Genomic DNA, 18,611 nt, shown 5'->3' on the forward strand with positions numbered 1-18,611 from the left:
AGTCTCTGCAACTAATTCAGGTGCTGCTGGGACATTTCATAACTAGAAATGTTGCTGTATGATTAAACATCTTGGGATGGCTTCAGCCTTGGGAGAGGCATTTTTGTGATTTTTAGAACTTCATAAATAAATAACTGCTTTTGAGGGATCAAGATCACAAGATAGCATTAGAACTGTACTCTCTTAGAGAATCCAGCATTACAAGCAAATTATTTTCCTTTTTGCTTTGTCTTGGCTTTCATCTCCATTCTGAAAAGAGTCAAATTAATGAGCAGTATTGAGCTATTTGTTTGGCAGCAGATGTCAACCAGCTATTTGATTGTGATCTGAAGCCGCTGACTCAAGTGATTCTGTTGTTTCCAGGATAATATTTAACACACATGGAATTAAAACAGGGAAAAAATAGAAGAAAAAAATGTAAAAACATGCTTTAGATTAGATGTCTTGTGTGAGTTCTATAGATTATATACTCTACCCCTCTGCTGTGACCAGCACTCAAGTATTTTTATAGACCTGACAAACTCCAGTTTGAAAGCAGGATGGTTTTTCCAGCCTATCTCATCTGAAGGCCACTGTGGAATTTGATTTCCTTCATAGTTAAGAGACCCTCAAATTTGAAACCTGAATTTATTCATGGCCAGTTTGTAGCTGCAGGTGGTAAACTTTGTATCTTTAAACGCTTCACCTTTTCACCTGAGCTCTTCCCAGTCTTTTCACCTGAGCTTTACTTACACAATATATTTATATTCACATTAGAAGTTGAATTGTTAGGGACTGTTCCCTAGCACAAGGGCTGTGGAGAAAAGCATGGTAACCTAAAATACTAGAGAAGAATTAAAGGCTTCCAGTACAGTCCCAATGCTTCTTTCCTGGGCTTTTTTTCTCCCTGATACTTAGCTGCCTTCAAGCAGGGTTGAGGAAAGTTAAGGAAGGGCAAAAATCGATCCTTTAACCAGCTGAAGTCATTACATCACCTTGTGGTGCCTGGTGTTATAGTTACTTGCATAATTAGACCAAATTGCCAGAAAGAAAACAAGTATATGAAAAAAAACCCCAAAAGCCATCCCACCAAACCCCAATTACTAGGTTCTGTGAAGAGACTTACATTTAACAGTACTTTTTATCAGGTACACAAATAACTGTGCCTGCAAAGTGGTGTGGTTTTGAGGCCACTTTTTAAATAGTTTTGCTGGTATCAGTAGGAGCTGTATTTTTTTTGTATATTTAAATGGACTGGTCTGCACTGGCTTACTAATCCACCTTGTTGAGTGGCAGATATAAAACCTGATTTTGTTAGGGTGGTTTCATGTTGTCAGCATTACAAAGGGCAAAAGTGAAGAATGAAAACAGTAAAGTGAAGAAAAACCATTTTTGTTCTGACTTGGTAGTGGAAGAAGGGAAAAGGGTTGTCTCTGAAAATCAGCAGAAGGCACTTGGAATTCATTGTTAAACTTAGCAGCTGGGGAAGTAACCTCATGATGGAAGTAAATCCTTGGCACCGGGCTCTGAATTAAGCTGTATACTTTCCTGGGGCAGTTGGATTGTAGCAATGGGAAATACATCTGTATTTGTGTGAAATGTGTGTGTTCTTTGGCTTTCTGGTCCCTCTTCAACTTGGCCATATATTTGTTTTCCACACTGTATATTTTATGATTTGTATTAATTCCTTTTTTCTGTTTAATTTATATTTACCATCTCATCATGTTTTATTGGTCTGGCAGTGATTGCTCATGTAGTCATGACAGTCTGCAGTTTTACTGAAAAATATTTTTCTCAACTTTTATTAGTTTGTCAAACATTTTTTGCAAATGTTGCACATCTGTAATAGTCCAAAGCAACTAGTTAATAAAACCAGATGGGCCATTTGGAGTAATTCCTCTCTAATGAATTGGAGGTCAAGAAGAAAATAGTATTCAGAATTTATTATTTAATATTAAAGAATTTATTGCTAGACCAGGCCAGTTTTTCCTAGACGGCAAACGAACATGGCATTTTTGTCTCTGGCCATTCTTGCTCCTTCAGGTTTTCTTCTGATCTTAAAAGTATCATCTTCAAATTCTATTTATTTACTCTTCCTTCTTTCAGATTTCACTTCTCTATCGGTGTGTAGTAACTAGTTGCTTCTGTATTAAGAAAGAGCGTGGTGGTAAAAGAAGTAATGGACTACCTTTAAAAAAAAAAAAAAAACTCTTTGTAGATTTACTGTGAGCTGTCCTGTATAAAACCTATTTGTTGGCTTACACATTCATGGGCCTTTGTGTCTTAGAGGTTGCAAGTCCAGAGTAGATTTTGGGATTATTTTTCTCCTGAAAATCACCCAGCCTTTGTTTCACATAGTACGATCACGTTATCACTTCTGAAAAGACTGAACAACATCAGCACGTGCAGTGTCTCAGTCCTGGCAGGGAGGGGCTGCTGGTCAGCACAGCCCCTGACCCCAGGGACTTGAAGTTTACTACAGCACAGGAGACCCTCGGAGCCTGGTTTGGGTTTGCAGCTGCAGAACATCAGCAGAGATGTAGAAATGTTGATTTTGTTCATTGCATCTTCTACAGGCAGCACCGACGATCCTTTAGCTGATCTGTCTGAGGTCTTAAATACTGACGATGATATTCTTGGAATACTTTCTGATGATTTGGTAAAGTCTGGAGATCATTCAGGTATGTGTGTCCATAGGGTCTCTCTAGTAATTGTTTCCTTTTTTTTCCTTTTTATTGTAGATGTATTTGTTGTACTGTATCTGTAGGTTGTGCTCTAGGTCATTGCAGATACAATTTTCATATCTTAAGAATACCTTGGTTTGGAAGGATTTGGGTTTATTCTACCAAAAAAATGCCCAAACTTGTCAGCGTTTTGTTTTTACTTGGCTCTTTGCTTTGCTGCTTAAGAGAGGATAAAATGTAGCTGCCGTTGTCTCTCATACCTGCGTAGCTTTTTTCAGCATGCAGCTTTTTCTTTACTTTTTTTTTTTGTTTTCGTGTTGTAATCATCCATTTTATCTGGTTTGGGTCCTGTAGGTCTTGATTTAAGCACTTTCCAGGTTGAGAACTCACCCTCCCCATTTGGTAAGAATCTAAACAATGGATGATCCATGGTTAGCAGTAGCCCTCTTTTCCTAGTGGTTTTAGCTGAAAGAACTGCATGTGTAGAAATTACTTCTCCTTTACTGTGTCACTAATTCATGTTTCATCTTCCACTCTGTGATGTTTGAGTCTAACACGACCTCTGAACTCTGCACTCTGCCTTTAAGAGTCCTGCATCAAGTTTTGCTTACAGCTTTTGAACACTTTCCTTAGTTTTTTGTGTTTCATGATACAAGCCCATGCATTTCCTTGCTGCCACTGTAAATATTACTTCCTGTAGTAGTGTGTAGTTTTTATCACAGTGGTATATTTTGTAAATGAGAAGCATTTTTATCAATGTGAGTATCTTAAAGCATGATTAAAGCAGTCGGTATCCTTTTGTTTTCACTGGATGATGGTTCGTCACTTTATATAAAAGACAGGTTGACAAAAATAGAATGGCATGCTTCATTATTTTAAATTTGGGAGTATTTGGTAGTTATTACAGAAATATATTTTAAATGCTAAAGGACATAGCTCTTTTTTCCCAGCTTTTTCTCATTTGAGAGATTTATTGACTTGTGAGGAATGTTAGGAAATTTATGTAGTGAGTTATGTCTTCTAATGCCAACAAATCACTTTGATGTGACCCGTAATAGTTAGGATTTGGTTTTGAAAGATAAACTTCTATAACTTGTTTTATATTGGCTAAACTTCAACAGCATTTCAGTAAATATTTTATGTAATATTGGAAGTTAAGAGCATTTGAAGTGAACCTTAAGGTACATGAGGATGAAGCATGTTTTCTACTGGTGTGATTCTTTTGAAAATGTGAAAAATAGTTAAAGTGGAACTATCTACTGAAGCCTGTACATTCGAAACCATGCTGAACCTAAACTCAGTAGTCTTCCTGTTCTTCCAGTTGCATTATATTCAATTAACATTCCTCAAACAATGCAATAAACTGGAGGTAAAGAGTGGGAAGGTTTTTTTACTTTCTCTAATCAATGTTTTGTTTTGCCATACCTTTCAAATATTAGAAAGTCCTGGTTCAATTGACAGCTGAATTCTAGGGGAAGGAAGCAGGCTTTATGCTCTTTATTCAATACTAATAAATTTTGCTATTCATTTCTAATTTAATATTCTTTCTTCCTCCAGCTGGATTGGATATTGGCCCCATCTCTGACGATCCTTCTTCTCTGCCTCAGCCGAATGTCAGCCAGAGCTCACGGCCACTGAGTGAGGAGCAGTTAGATGGAATCCTCAGTCCAGAACTAGACAAAATGGTCACAGATGGTAATTCTTTTGTCCGTTATCTTGCTCTTCTACAGAACTTAAGTAGAAATCCTCTTTTCTTTTTTCTTTCCCCCAACTGACACATCTCTGTGTTGTAACAGACCTATTTGGGCTTGGCTGCACTGTAATTACTTTCATTGCTTCCTCTGATGATTACTTACCCTGTGCTGCCTTTCCTTTGTCCAGGTGCTATTCTTGGCAAACTGTACAAAATCCCAGGTACGTGTTCTGATCCTCCTTGTCTTTTATGGAACACAGTTCACAGGCAGTGCCAGCAACTCATGCAGAGTGTTTTTTGCAGAGCTGGGAGGGAAGGATGTCGAAGATTTGTTCACAGCTGTGTTGAGTCCAGCAGCCACACAGCCAGCTCCTCTGCCACAGCCTCCTCCCCCACCACAGCTCATGTCTTTGCACAGCCAAGGTATGTTCCTCTGGTGCTTTTGTGAGCAGCAGCCTGGCCAGGAGAGTTGTGCACATTTAAAATGCTGATGTGGAAGTAGGAGACACCTTATGCTGCGCAAAATCGTGGAATCTGCCACGGTTAATTTGTGAAATAACTATTCTAAATCTGTTCTGAAGGGAGTATGTGATTAACACCCATGTAAATGCTGCTAATAGAAAAGGACAGTTTCTTGAGATCTTTCTGACATATCGGTGCTTTTATTTTAACTGACACCTAGATGGTTTGAAAATTAGTCTGTGTTAAAGCATGTGTTCTCTTCTGACTTCACTCTTTAATTACTTTTGAGTACCTTCTCAAGGGTAAGGCAAGAGTCTGTGTGATGCTGATTTACTGAAGTCTTCATTTCTGCAAGAATGCAGTTTAATGTGTTAGCTAGTCCTAATAGAAAGGAAGCTAAACAAACTTAAAATTTATCTTGGAAATTATATTTTATTTTTCTTCATTACTACTAAAATTATCATGAGCTGATGCAGCATCTTGCTCTTGTACTGAAGGCAAAAGACAGATTGATTTTATTATTGTTACCAGTAGAGCTGTTTTTTCAAGCAGTATGTGTGAATATAATTGAATGTGCTCCTTTTCTCATCAGACATCACCTCTAGTGGATTTTCCATGAGCTCATGTAAAGAGTGTCCACTCTTATACTGGTACTACAAGAAGGACTATGCAAATTGATTTGACCAGTGAATTAATCATAAGAAGAACAGCGATTTGTTTCCTTGTTGGATCAGTTTTCATAAAAACTAAATAGTTCAAAATCTCTCAGGAAGGAGAGTGTTTTAAGTAAATAATGAGTTGACTTAAAGCAAAAGATAATATTGATACCATTGTCTGTTTCCCAGTTACTTGAGTACTTGGGGATGGCTCCAGCATTTAACCTCTGTAAGATTGTTCAGCTCCTCCCTGTGGGAACTGCCATGATAACGAAGTTTCAGATTTACGGTTTGGTTCTGCTCCAGTGGAATAATCCACACGTTTCCTTGAGATAATTGCTTCAGTAATGGGGCAGCTTGCAGCAATTTCAAGTAAAATTATTGCTCTATTCTCATAACGATGTGTGAGCACCCAGTGCAAACCAGAGGCCTGACTCCACCCTGTTTGTCTGCCAGGTCTTCACAGTCGCTGTGTTTATGAGCACAGTAACATTTTCTTAAATTTTGTGTTACAGCTGTAGTTGCTGCATAGCTTACATAACCTTTAGATCAGAAACAGTCTCCTAAAATGAGAGGATGATAACAGTGTCCATCCAGATGCATCTGATTCGGGAGCTACTTCTGTGCTTTTAAGGAAATACTGGGACAGCAGTTATAATCTCACTGAGGTGATGGGATCCAAAGGCCAGAGTTAATTCTGTGTAGTAACATCTGCAAATCCCATCTGCCTGTGCCACATTTGTAATACTGTAATCAAATAAATAACATTTTCTGCCTTCCTACTGCTAGACTGGGCATTTAATTAGAAAATGTTAATGCTCATTTGAGTAGAGTTATCTGTTTCATTGGTTACAAATTAGGGAGTTAGTAGATAATGAGGCTTACTTTGGTACAATGCTCAGGAGTCTCAGCAGAGGAGATGTTTAATTCAGGTGGCTAGTGGTCATCCTGCAAGGACTGAAAACCACCTTCTCTGTGGCTTGCTACTTGGATCTGGCATGAAGACCATTAGCTTTTAAGTTTATTACCTCAATATAAAGTGCAGTACCATGGCATGGGCTACTGCAAAAGTTTTGGGAATCCATTTTTGAGAAAAACCCTATATTTTAGACAAGGAAAAAAAAAATCTGTGCAGGGATGTGCTAAGGTAGAAAAGAATCCTTTAGGTTTATAGGGAACGGTTTTAAACTGATATAACATCTTTCCCCAAAAAGTAAGGTCAGCGCTGCAAAAATATTGAAGCAATTCGTTTTTCACCGTTTTCTTGATGAAAGGTCCCACCTCTGCCTTAGAAGCAGTCGCCCTTGAAAACTTAAATGAGTGACTTAAACTTTGCCTTTCCAGGTGAGAATGCATTTCCAAGAGTGCCCCTCATGAATGGCCTGATTGGCCCCAGCCCTCATCTCCCTCACACGGCTCTGGCTGCTGGAGGTGGGCTGGGCACCTTCTCTCCCATTGCACAGCAGCCATACACTGATGCCAGGTAAGTCCAGATGGGGAATAAAAGATATTTGGTGTATTTAGCATTAAAAAAAAAAAAGAGTAGCAAAAACATCTGGAGGGTGTTGTTGGTTACTAATAATGTGATATTATTTGTTCTTGACAGCCGCCACAAAACCTTGTGTATTTTTGCACTGTGTTCACTGCTGAAATAGCAAACAGAATGAGTGCTTGGTTAATGGAGGGTTAGTTTGTTTTGTTGTTTTTATACGATCTGTAAAACAAACCCCTTTTCTGGTCTGTCAGGGATAAGAATCCAGCATTCAATCCAATGGTGAGTGATCCCAACAGCTCATGGGCACCAGCTGCTCCACCCATGGAAGGTGAGGGCGATACCATGTCCAATGCTCAAAGAAGCACACTGAAGTGGGAGAAAGAAGAAGCTTTGGGTGAAATGGCAACTGTAGCACCTGTTCTCTATACAAATATCAACTTCCCTAACCTGAAGGAAGAATTCCCAGGTGAGTGATTTACTGATTCAAGTTGAATATTTTGCGGCGGTTGTTGCATCTTGATTTGAAAATATCTTGAGTAAGATTTATCATAACCTTGTGTATTGACGCATTTTTTGGTTGCAGACTGGGCTACAAGAGTGAAGCAAATTGCTAAACTGTGGAGGAAAGCGAGCTCTCAAGAGAGGGCTCCCTATGTGGTAAGAACAATTCCCATTTGCATGCTTCCAGCAAACGCGTCTCATTTAAAGGCTTGTGTTGTTTTGTTTTTAATAACTCAAGTTTTAGTTTTAGTGAAAGTTCCCCTTATTCCAAGAAAACCTTTGTTATCTAACTTTTAAGTCTGATACTTCTACCTGTATTCTTTGCTTTTCAGTCTTGAAATAAACTCTGTTAGTACTGTGCAATCTAAAGACATCAGCTGAGATGAGAATATTTGTGGCTCCCAGTGCCTCTCAGCTGCATTTGATTCATGCCTCAAGTCATCTTTGCTCTGCCTCTTTCTAGACACAATCTCACCAGTTTCTTCAGAAGGATAACAACTGATCATGAGATTCCTCTCCCTTTCATCACCCCCTCTCTCTGGGCTATTCTCTTTTTCCCTGTTAGAGTTGCTGAAGTCTTTCAGCTGTTGAACCAGCAATTCCAGAGGTGTCAGTGCTCACACCTCTGCTTTCCTCATTTACTTCTCCTTGTATTCTTGCTTTGCTGTTCCCTTTCTCTGCTTACTGTCTTGTATCACTTTGTATGGAAACTCTTCTGATATCCATTTTTCTGATACCATTTTGTTGGGAGCATGAAGGACTCCATTTTTCTCTCGAAAATCATTCACCTTCTTCACATCTGAGTTAAGTGAACACAGGTACTTGCAGCAGCTCTCCGGAGTTACATGGTCATTGATTTCACCCTGCAGAACTTCTGCCATTCAGAGGGGGTGACCCTTAGGCTTTATTGAAGCCTCTGCTGAAGCCTGTGTGCATCCAAATCTCAGAACCTATATTATTGATTCTTTTGGACTTTCTCAACAATTGCTGGCAAATGTACTTTTCTTTGACTTCCATTCTCTCCTGGTTCTCAACTTCATTTTTTCACAGCAGTAATGCCTTTAGCTTTCATATTGAATGATCATTCTCACTTTGCAGGTTTCTGTGGATTTTGCAGTTTTCAGTCTCTTAGCCTTCCCTTACCTGCCCTTTTTTCATGTAGTACCATCAGTAAAGAAACCTCATTCCTCTGCATGTTGATGACTCAGAGTTCAGCAGTAGTGCATCATCTTCTGCTGTCCAAATTCAAAATTGCCCTTATCTCTTGCTTAAGAGGATAAATCATAGCCCAAACACATTGTGAGAAGTGGAGTTCTTGATCTTTCTGAGACCCTTTCCACTTGAAAGAATAAGTCTCTCATTTCTTCTTTTGTATCACTGAGGCATCACCATTATTCTGCTTTTTATTCAGTGTTGCAATTTCAGCACCTTTGGACCTCTGTGTCATCTTGCCCATACTCTAGTTAATCTTGGTGATTTCTTCTTTGTAGTATTCATAGTGCCCACTTACATGGGGGGCATTTACCACCTCACAGTTATTTCTATTACTGATTGCTTTATTTTTCATTGTTCTTAGACCATGCAGTCCTATCCTTGTGATGGGTATCCAAAAGTCAGCAGCAAAATTTACTTCCTTTATGTAGAGGATGAGAGTGTATGCTCTTGCACACCAGTATTTACACAGCAAGATGAGGTTAATTCCTCTCAGAACGGTCCTTGTGCTCCTGCCATGCAGCTCCTGCTGGTGTTCCTGGCATTGTGCACACCAGAAGCTGCTGCGCTGCCTCTCCTGAGGGATTGAGTGAAGGCTGAAATGAAATTCAGAGGAGTACTAGTAAATTTTCACTCCAGGCTTTTCACTTTACTTAGCATGCACAATCCCATCACTTATGGGGAAAATGACAGTGATTTTTCTGCTGCTGTGACATTGGTGCTCTCATCCATGTCACTGTTTCATTTCTGTGGTGGGGGGGAGAAAGTATTAAAGCCTTTTCCTCTAGGCAACCCCTACTTGACAGCTACAAATAAATTTGTGAAAAAGAGGATGTGAGGGTTTGGTTCAGAAAAGAAATCACATTCTAGATTGGTGGTGAAACAGGCTCTTTGAAACTTCCATTAGATACTTTAAAGTGTCACTATGGCTGTAAAATGCCTCATTGAAGAGGAATTGCTGTGTCTCCATACAGTTTTTCCTGATCCATAAGCCCATATCCTATGTTTATACTGTTAACTGTTAACAGACTTAGATCTTTAGAGGTCATTTAATGGACTAGACTGTATTTTTCTTGTCACTGAAGTTCTCCACATTAGTGGCCTCTATTGATCCAAACATCATCTGCTGTGCTCAGCCTTCTCGTTGTTAGACCACACCAATATGTGATTTGAAAGGTAAACTGGTGGGATTAACGATTTCTTGGCATAGCACAGTGCCTGGGGCAGACACTCTCCTGTATAGAAAAGCTTTGCTAATAGGTTTACTAATTTACTAATTGCTGGTAACCTCTTAGTTCTTTCCGTATATGTTAAACACAGAATTTCTGTAGAGGTGGGAAGTATTTTCTGTTTGAAATTCTTTTGGAAGCGCATAATGTCATTTCCACGAGGATGTGTGTGATTAAAACAGGCTGTACAAATAACTTGGTGATAGATTTTGTAGGAATAACAGATGCAGCGTGCACACTTAGCAGCAGAAAATAAGTCTAACTGCATCTTTTCTCTTCTTTCAGCAAAAAGCCAGAGATAATAGAGCTGCTTTGCGCATCAATAAAGTACAGATGTCCAACGACTCCATGAAAAGGCAGCAGCAACAGGATAGCATTGATCCCAGCTCACGCATCGACTCTGACCTCTTTAAAGATCCATTAAAACAGAGGGAATCGGAACATGAGCAGGAATGGAAATTCAGACAGGTGTGTAGCATTTAGGGTGTTCTGTTATTTTCTCCCTGCTTTTTACCGCGTTGTCAGAATCTGTTGTGATAAAATCAATTTGAATCTTTCTTTGTAGAAGTGTATGCGGTCAGCCATTCTTCTTGGGAAGAAAATAGATGTTATCAGAAGATAAGCTGCTTGTAAAAAAACTTTTCTTTAAGTTTTGACTCTTAAATACTGGGTGTTTTAGAAACGGGTTGTTCTTTCTCTGCATGGGAGGCTGGTGCAGTAGGTTTTTATTACATTGCAGTAACTTTGTCCTGTAGACTGCTGCCTCACATGAGGCTGGGTGTCTCAAAGCCCACACCAGTGCTGCATGTCTGTAACCTTTGTCTCCAGAAGTTAAGGCTGGAAAGCAGTGATGCTCTTTAGGCAGCCTGGGAAATGCTTACTCCTAGGCAAGCAAGATGCACGCCAATGTAATTGAACTTCACAAATAGCTGGATTCTCTGCTCCCATTGCATTTAAAATTTGCAGTTATTTGTAACTGATACTGGGTGTGTCCTAAAGTTTTAATTATAGATTCAGTCATTAGAAAGATTATGTATACCCTAAACTTAGAAGTGTAACCTTTTTTCTCATAATTTTAAAACAGCAAATGCGGCAAAAAAGTAAGCAGCAGGCCAAAATAGAAGCCACACAGAAGCTTGAACAGGTGAAAAATGAGCAGCAGCAACAGCAGCAGCAACAGCAGCAGCAGCAGCAGTTTGGTTCACAGCAGCTCCTGAGCCAGTCTGGCTCAGACACACCCAGCAGTGGGATCCAGAGCCCCTTAACGCCGCAGACCGGCAATGGAAATATGTCTCCTGCACAACAGACATTCCATAAGGATCTGTTCACAAAGCAGCAGCTCCCTGCTGCGCCCACATCAGCGTCCTCAGATGATGTGTTCCTAAAGCCACAAGCCCCACCTCCCACTCCCTCCCGAATCCCAGTACACGATTCACAGTCTCAGACTCCTCAGACATCATCACAGCAGATGTTCTCTCCAGGTTCCACGAATGCAAGGCCTCCTTCTCCGATGGATCCCTACGCTAAAATGGTGGGAACGCCCAGACCGGCGCCCATCAACCAGAACTTTGTTAGAAGGAACACCATTGCCCCGTTAGATTCCTGTGCAGCACAGTCCTCCATGTCCCGGGAGCCGTCGGGAAGCAGGCCCTCGCCAGTCAGGGACTCATGTTCTTCATCTCCAGGTAGCAGCGATCCCTATGCAAAGCCCCCAGACACACCCAGGCCTGTCATGCCATCAGAGCAGTTCTCCAAACCTCTGGGAGTCCCACGGTCACCCATAGTTATGGAGCAGTCAGGGAAGGTTCCTTTGGCTGCTGGAAGCAGCGATCCATTTACGAAGCCGGCTCCTAGGACTGACACGTTTCAGAGACAGAGAGTAACCTCTGCTGACGCCTATGCACGGCCTCCATTGACTCCAACCCCTGCTCCTGTGGATGGGAGCCCTGGACCTTTCAAAACTCCTCTGCGCCCTCCCCAGTCCCCACAAGATCCTTACTCCTCCATGCCGGCCACGCCCCGGCGCGTTGCTGTTGATCCCTATGAGAGGCCCCCTCTGACGCCGAGGCCGGTGGATAGCTTCCCCCATAACCAGGCCAACGATCCCTACAGCCAGCCTCCCCTCACTCCCCACCCTGCCATAAAGGAGCCTTTTGCCCATCCGCCTCGGATGGTGCGACAGCAGGGCGATTCTTTCCCTCAGTCTGGGCCCGTTCCGAGGCCAGCTTCTCAGGACCCTTACTCCCAGCCTCCAGGTACTCCTCGGCCAGTTGCTGATCCTTATGCCCAGCCCCCGGGAACTCCTCGTCCCGCCGCAGTGGATCCTTATATGCAGCAGCCGCCAACGCCAAGACCTGCTCAAGCAGCAGATCTGTTTGCTCAGTCCCCAGCGAACCAGAGACATTCTGATCCCTATGCCCAACCTCCCGGAACACCACGGCCAGTTCTCAGTGATCCTTACTCTCAGCAGCCAGCAACCCCAAGGCCGGGGATTCCTGAGAGTTTCAACAGACCTGCCATGACAAGGCCAGGACTGATACCAAATAGAGATTCTTTCCTGCAGACCCCACAGAGCAGGTTGCAGGGCACTTTTGTCAGGCCGTCAGACCCATGTTCTCAAACTCCCAGGGCTGCAGGACCTGCAATAACAGATTCATTTAGCCACGGTGCGGCTCCTCCAGCACGTGACCCGTATGAACAACCACCAATGACTCCAAGACCTCAGCCAGAATCTTTTGGATCGGGCCAGCTGGCCCACGATGCAGCCGAACAGCCACGGCCTGGGTCCGAGGGCGCCTTCAGCGCGTCCGGAAATCCTCCGATGACTTCTCAAGGACAGCAGTTCCCCAAAGTTTCGCAAGTTCCTGGCCCAGCGCTCACCACGGGAGTAACAGATACACAGAATACCATGAATATGTCTCAAGCAGATACGGAGAAGTTAAGACAGGTGAGAATTCTGATCATATTTAAATTCTGGAAGTAGAAGAAATTTCTCCCATTCTTGTTAATACTTGAAGTTTCTCGCCATTAAGCATAACAATGTGTAAGATATGAATTATCTTAATTTACTTATTAGTTTGGTCTTCTGGATAGAACCAAGGTGTACAGAATACAGAAGTACCGGTAATTTTTAAGGAGTTTGGACAAGATCCAGAAAAAGAAGCAAAGGCTATATTTGAAGCCACTGAAGATGTACGTGGTTGGTCTGTAACAGTGATTTTAGCTACAGTCTGAGGAAAAAAATAAACATTTTTAGAGGTAGTTTGTTCTATTCTGAAACAAAAGAGGTGTGGAACTGATTGTCAGTGACTTGTTCACTGGCTGAAGGAGGGAGTACAGGCGAAGATCTCAGACCACATGTGTGACTTTGCAGTTGGCCGGTGTGTTGCGGTGAACCCTTCCCTTGGTCACTGCTCTTCTTGAGGCACATTCACTTCAGGTTTCTGTCTGTGAATGTTTGGCAAACAGCTCTTGCTGAGGGATAGAATTACGTTCTGCTTGTGGAAAGCTGTTCAATCTTTTGTTGGGAAGGAGAGATGGGAAGTGAATTTAATGGAAAACTGGTGGTATTTATCATACAGAGTTAGAGTAAATTCTGAGCTGTGGTGTAAGAACCTCTTGCTGAATTTTCTTCAGTGGACCTCGAGTTACCTTTGTCCCTCAGAATGCTCTTTTCCTGTGGTGAAAGGGCCTGCATTACTGGAATAGAAAAAGGGAAAGAGAGATGCTTCCATGTTGAGTGGTAGAATGGGAGCACACCATACACTTTATCAAGATATCTGGATGTTGAGTTGGCACCATGCACGATTTGACCCTCCTTCTCATTTCTGAGGTGATTGTGGTTTTTTATATTTTCCTGTAACATCTGAAGGATTTCTTTCCTCCAAAAGGCTTAACCTAGCAGAGTGTAACAATTCAAAAGATGTCAATTGCAGTGTCAAGCATAATGATTCATTTTCTTTTAAACAGCGCCAGAAGCTCCGTGAGATTATTCTACAGCAGCAGCAGCAGAAGAAGAATGCAGTTCGCCAGGAGAAGGCCTTGCAGGACGCAGCGGCTCCTCCCCATGCAGCCCCTCTTCAGCACTGGCAGCAAGACAACTTAAATCAAATCTTTAACCGCCCTCCTCCTCCCTATCCTGGGAATATTAGGTCCTCTGTGGTCCCTCCAGGTGGGCCAAGGTTCTCCATGTACCCAAAGGACCAGCGTGGGCCATTCCCTGGGGATGGGCAGTTCAATAGGCCCCAGTTTCCAGGAGATATGAACGCCATGGGGATGAGACCTCATGGTCTGAGGTAAGCTCCTGGAACTCTTAAACTCAGGGTATTACAAGGGCAGTTAGAGAAAAAGGGGCTTCTTGGACAGGATGAAAAATCATCTGCAGGAGCTGGTAACCTTCCTGAAATCTGTAGGTGCAGTGGGTTTTCCTGTAAAATCACAATGAGTGTTTTACACTAAAGTTTTGCACTCTTTTATTGGGAGTAATTCAGAAAAATAAATGGAGAAACTGCAAAACTAGTTAAACTTATGTGACCTGAAACGTCTTATCCACGGCTTTTGGAGCATTTCTGAAAAAAAAGTAAAAGATGAGACTTTATTTTTCATGTCGTAATAATGAATAAGTTCATTTCTAATGAGTATGGAATTAAACATCAGCTTCTGTCAGTGGCATTTTTACAGCGAATGCTACGATGTAAAATGAATACCAGTATCAACATACATTGTCATCTCAGAAATTAATTTTTTCAGATCTGGATTTACTCTTTCAGTAATTTCTAAATCCACACACTGTGTTTTTTTCACTCTGGATTGCATTAAGATGTATTTTAATTACTAGGTTAGTTCTGACTGTCAGAGTTTTCTATCCATTATTATTATTATTATTGAAATTGAAAACAGGTTGTTTATTAAACATAATTAAAGCAATTATTTTATTGTAGTCATAAAGCTCATTTAAATGTAAGTGTAATTAGTCAAAACATTTATTTAAATATCTTGACGAATGCATCGTGTAAAGCATTTTGGCGGATTAGTCGTGCGAGCCTGAGAAGAGAGATGATTTGGCCTCCCCTGCTTTGTTTTAGATACGGGTTTCCAGGAGGTGGCCACGGTCCACCCTCGGGCCAGGAGCGTTTCCTTGGCCCTCAGCAGCCCATGCAGCGCCCTGGAGTTCCCCCGCAGCTGAGGAGATCCCTGAATATCGATGTGCCCCGGGCGGTGAACAGCCCGCAGATCAGTAACGCGCCCGGGATCCCGCAGCATTTCCCCCCGCAGGGGATCCCGGTCCAGCAGCACAACATCCTGGGCCAGGCGTTCATCGAGCTGCGCCACAGAGCTCCCGATGGGAGGCCCAGGCTGCCCTTCAATCCTGCTGCTGCCACCGTGCTGGATGCAGCAGCTCAGCACCAGCGGCACCCCGGCTTCCTGCCCCGGCAGGATTTCCCAGGCCCGAGACAGGCAGAGCCGCTGAGACACAGTTCTCAAGGAATACCGAACCAGTTGCAGATGCCTGCGAGTTTGGAGCACATGTCCCAGTCCCAGCAGGATCAGATCAATCCTGAGGCTCCACCCGCGCTGGTGATGCGTTCTCTGGGTCAGCCGGTTGGCGATGCGTTCCCGGGGCCGCCTTTGTCTACGTCTGCGCCGAGCGATGAATCTGCAAACCTGCAGATTCCCAACCCGCCGAGCGATGGTCTAGAAGAAAAGCTTGATCCTGATGATCCTGCTGTAAAAGATTTGGATGTGAAAGACCTTGAGGGGGTTGAAGTCAAGGATTTAGATGATGAGGATTTGGAAAATCTGAACCTGGACACAGAGGATGGGAAAGGAGATGAACTAGACACGCTAGATAATTTGGAAACCAATGATCCTCACCTTGACGATCTTCTGAGATCTGGGGAATTTGATTTAATTGCATACACGGACCCAGACCTCGATATGGGGGATAAGAAGGGAATGTTTACTGAAGAACTAGACCTTAGTGTCCCCATTGATGACAAACTAGATATCCAGGGCAAGGCAGAAGAACCCAAACAGAAAGAGCAGGGTGATATAACTGTTGTCACTGCTGGGACCCAGTCTCCACCAAAGAAATCAGCTACAGAAAATGAAATTAAAACGGAAGTACTTTCCCCAAATATTCAAGAGGAAAAGAAGAACGAAAATGAAAAAGGTGACGGAAATACTGAGTCCACAAGTACTCAACAGGCTGCTGAAGTGGAGTTAAAAGATGGAGAAAAGGCTCCAGCACAACCTGCTAACCCAGAATTCCCTGACAAAACTCCTGCCGTTCCCAGTCAAGCTACAACTGTGCCTACTCCAGATGCTCAGGGATCTGCTCTGCCTGTCCAGGGAGCAGTAAGTTCCTGCAGTATTTCTGGGTCCACCCCAGTCCTCTCAAGTTTGCTGTCTAGTGAAAGCTCAGACAGTGCTGAAGCAAGAACTCTGGGATCTCCATCTCAATCTCTGCCACCCACACAAATGAACCATGGATCAGGTATTCCACAAACACTCATGACACCTGCTGGACAGATCTTGGAAAACACTTTAAATTCAAATCTGCCCATGGTTCCACGAATGAACCATAATTTTTCTCAAGGGTCACCAAACCCAGGATTTATTCAGGGTCAGTCATCTAATCATAACTTTGGGACAGGACAGACATCTACCCAGACTGTGGCTGTCCCAAACCGTCCCGGCCCCAGTGGCATCTCTGGTCCCCAACAGATGATGCTCCCTCAGCCGTTAGCTCAGCAACAAAACCGAGAGAGGCCACTTCTGCTAGAGGAGCAGCCACTTCTTCTGCAGGACCTCTTGGATCAGGAGAGGCAGGAGCAGCAGCAGCAGAGACAGATGCAAGCCATGATTCGCCAGCGTTCGGAGCCGTTTTTCCCCAATATTGGTATGTGGGTGTCCTGTTTGTCTGTGTTGGTGTTCTAAACATGCAGCAACAAATAGTTAAATAATTAATTCACAGCTCTGCGAGAAGCAGGTAAATATGTAGAGCTCGAAGGTGGCATAATAAAAATCAGCCTGCTTATTACATACAAAGGGAGCATGGAAATTGAGCATGTAGGTGGAATTCTGAACTCTGTGGCTCCTGTTGTCATTACCAGGATCAGGGTAACTCTGCTTTACTGATAATGTTTGTCACATCAGCTGTGTCACATATTCTCCTTATACTTCAGGTTCTCATGAGATAGGGAGTAAATGCATCCTTTGTAAACAAAATTAAGTGATCAAGTGCAGTAGCTGACCTTTTGATATTTGATCTATCAATTTTATGTTTATGGTTGTTGTTTTAATGACTTTTTTTTTGCCATATTTATTGTGTCAAGAAAAGGGATTATCAAAAGCTGTTACTAATCCACAGTCTATGCAAGGCCTAGAAATATCACATACAGTTCTGCTTGTACTAAAAAAAATTAAGAAAAACTGTGGTTGCTTGTTTAATATGACCTAGCAGTTTGAGCATTCAAATCAAGACCATTGCCATCATTTAACTGATAATGAAACGCTAAATTTGAGAATTTGGGCCCATCGAGGCCATTCTCGTAGCGCATTAGTGCTGGTATGCCAGTTGAGATCACAGAAACAACCCCCTGAGTCTTAAACCTATAAGTAGAATTTATTAATCTGTTGGGTCATAGGCCAGATTTGGTCTAGAGCCCTTCTCAGACACTCAGACTGACCTGCTTTTGGTTTTATGTTGTGGCTGAAAACAAGGACAGCTGTTGCTGGACTAACTTCTTCTACAGGATACATGAAACTGCTTATTAACCTTGAATATCAAAGTGGGGAAGACAGTGAATGTGAAATAGGAATGCAGTTAATGTTCTACTGAAAATTTGCACGTGAACTAAATGTAAACAAGTAATTACCATTTGGTAAGTTGTAATGTTCAGCTGTGTGATTCACTGCTGCTGTTTTTGTCTTACAGATTTTGATGCGATCACAGATCCTATAATGAAAGCAAAAATGGTGGCTCTTAAGGGGATCAACAAAGTCATGGCACAGAGTAACATGGGGATGCCACCAATGGTTATGAACAGGTAGGCAACACTGGATACCATTCTTTAGGGCTACAGAATGTAGAAGGAAATTACAGAGCTCAGGGAAACTGTATGCGGGAAATGAAAAAAAAAATTCTTACAATTCTTTCTGTCATGTAGTTCACGTTCCATGCTAACACAGGATTATCTCCTAGGGCTTCAGCCAGTGTGGCAGTAGGAACTATTAAAGGTGTTCAAATGCATCAGACTTGAGTTCCAGTTGTAATGGCATGGGTCAACATGGCCAACATGGGTTCACTGTTGATGCTTTCTTGTTTTGCCACTTGCTAGTTAGGTAATGACTCAACTCCCACGGGTTGTGCTAGGAAACTGGGGGGGTGACCATGTAAGAGTGGAACCTTGTGTTACAGCAAATCATTTCATGCTGGATATAAGTAAGATTTAGCCCAAGGAGTGGAAGTTCCATCCTCTCCTTGAATCCCTTCTGAGGAGAAAAGGAGCCATGAATGGTGCAGGCTGCACTGTGGCTGTCCTTAGGGTAGGTGGGGAGTCCATGAGCCAGGGAGGATCTGTGCCTGTTCTTTCTGTGTGACCCTTCAAACTGGGTTTTCTCTGTCCAGTGCCCCATAATAATAAATTGCTTACCCAAGCTGTACATTTACCCAACTCCAGTTGATTGTGATGGTGA

The 18,611-nt window shown here is 42.5% G+C and overlaps 1 protein-coding gene across 10 annotated transcripts in view; it reads left to right on the forward strand.

The window, feature by feature from the left end:
• The window catches only part of KMT2C (lysine methyltransferase 2C), a 189,773-nt gene that overhangs the window by 147,544 nt on the left and 23,618 nt on the right, over nt 1-18,611 (forward strand). For 9 of the 10 annotated variants that reach the window (XM_040085195.2, XM_040085205.2, XM_040085223.2 and 6 more), the window contains 13 exons: nt 2,556-2,660; nt 3,018-3,065; nt 4,221-4,358; nt 4,545-4,577; nt 4,660-4,779; nt 6,819-6,957; nt 7,221-7,435; nt 7,553-7,626; nt 10,197-10,379; nt 10,996-12,858; nt 13,881-14,206; nt 14,996-16,812; nt 17,851-17,962. In XM_040085195.2, the coding sequence (XP_039941129.1) occupies nt 2,556-2,660; nt 3,018-3,065; nt 4,221-4,358; nt 4,545-4,577; nt 4,660-4,779; nt 6,819-6,957; nt 7,221-7,435; nt 7,553-7,626; nt 10,197-10,379; nt 10,996-12,858; nt 13,881-14,206; nt 14,996-16,812; nt 17,851-17,962 (5,173 nt within the window). The remainder of the gene's footprint in view (nt 1-2,555; nt 2,661-3,017; nt 3,066-4,220; nt 4,359-4,544; nt 4,578-4,659; nt 4,780-6,818; nt 6,958-7,220; nt 7,436-7,552; nt 7,627-10,196; nt 10,380-10,995; nt 12,859-13,880; nt 14,207-14,995; nt 16,813-17,850; nt 17,963-18,611) is intronic. The other variant, XM_040085215.2, reaches the window with a different exon arrangement.

Source organism: Hirundo rustica, chromosome 1 (assembly GCF_015227805.2).
Source record: "Hirundo rustica isolate bHirRus1 chromosome 1, bHirRus1.pri.v3, whole genome shotgun sequence".
NCBI lineage: Eukaryota > Metazoa > Chordata > Aves > Passeriformes > Hirundinidae > Hirundo > Hirundo rustica.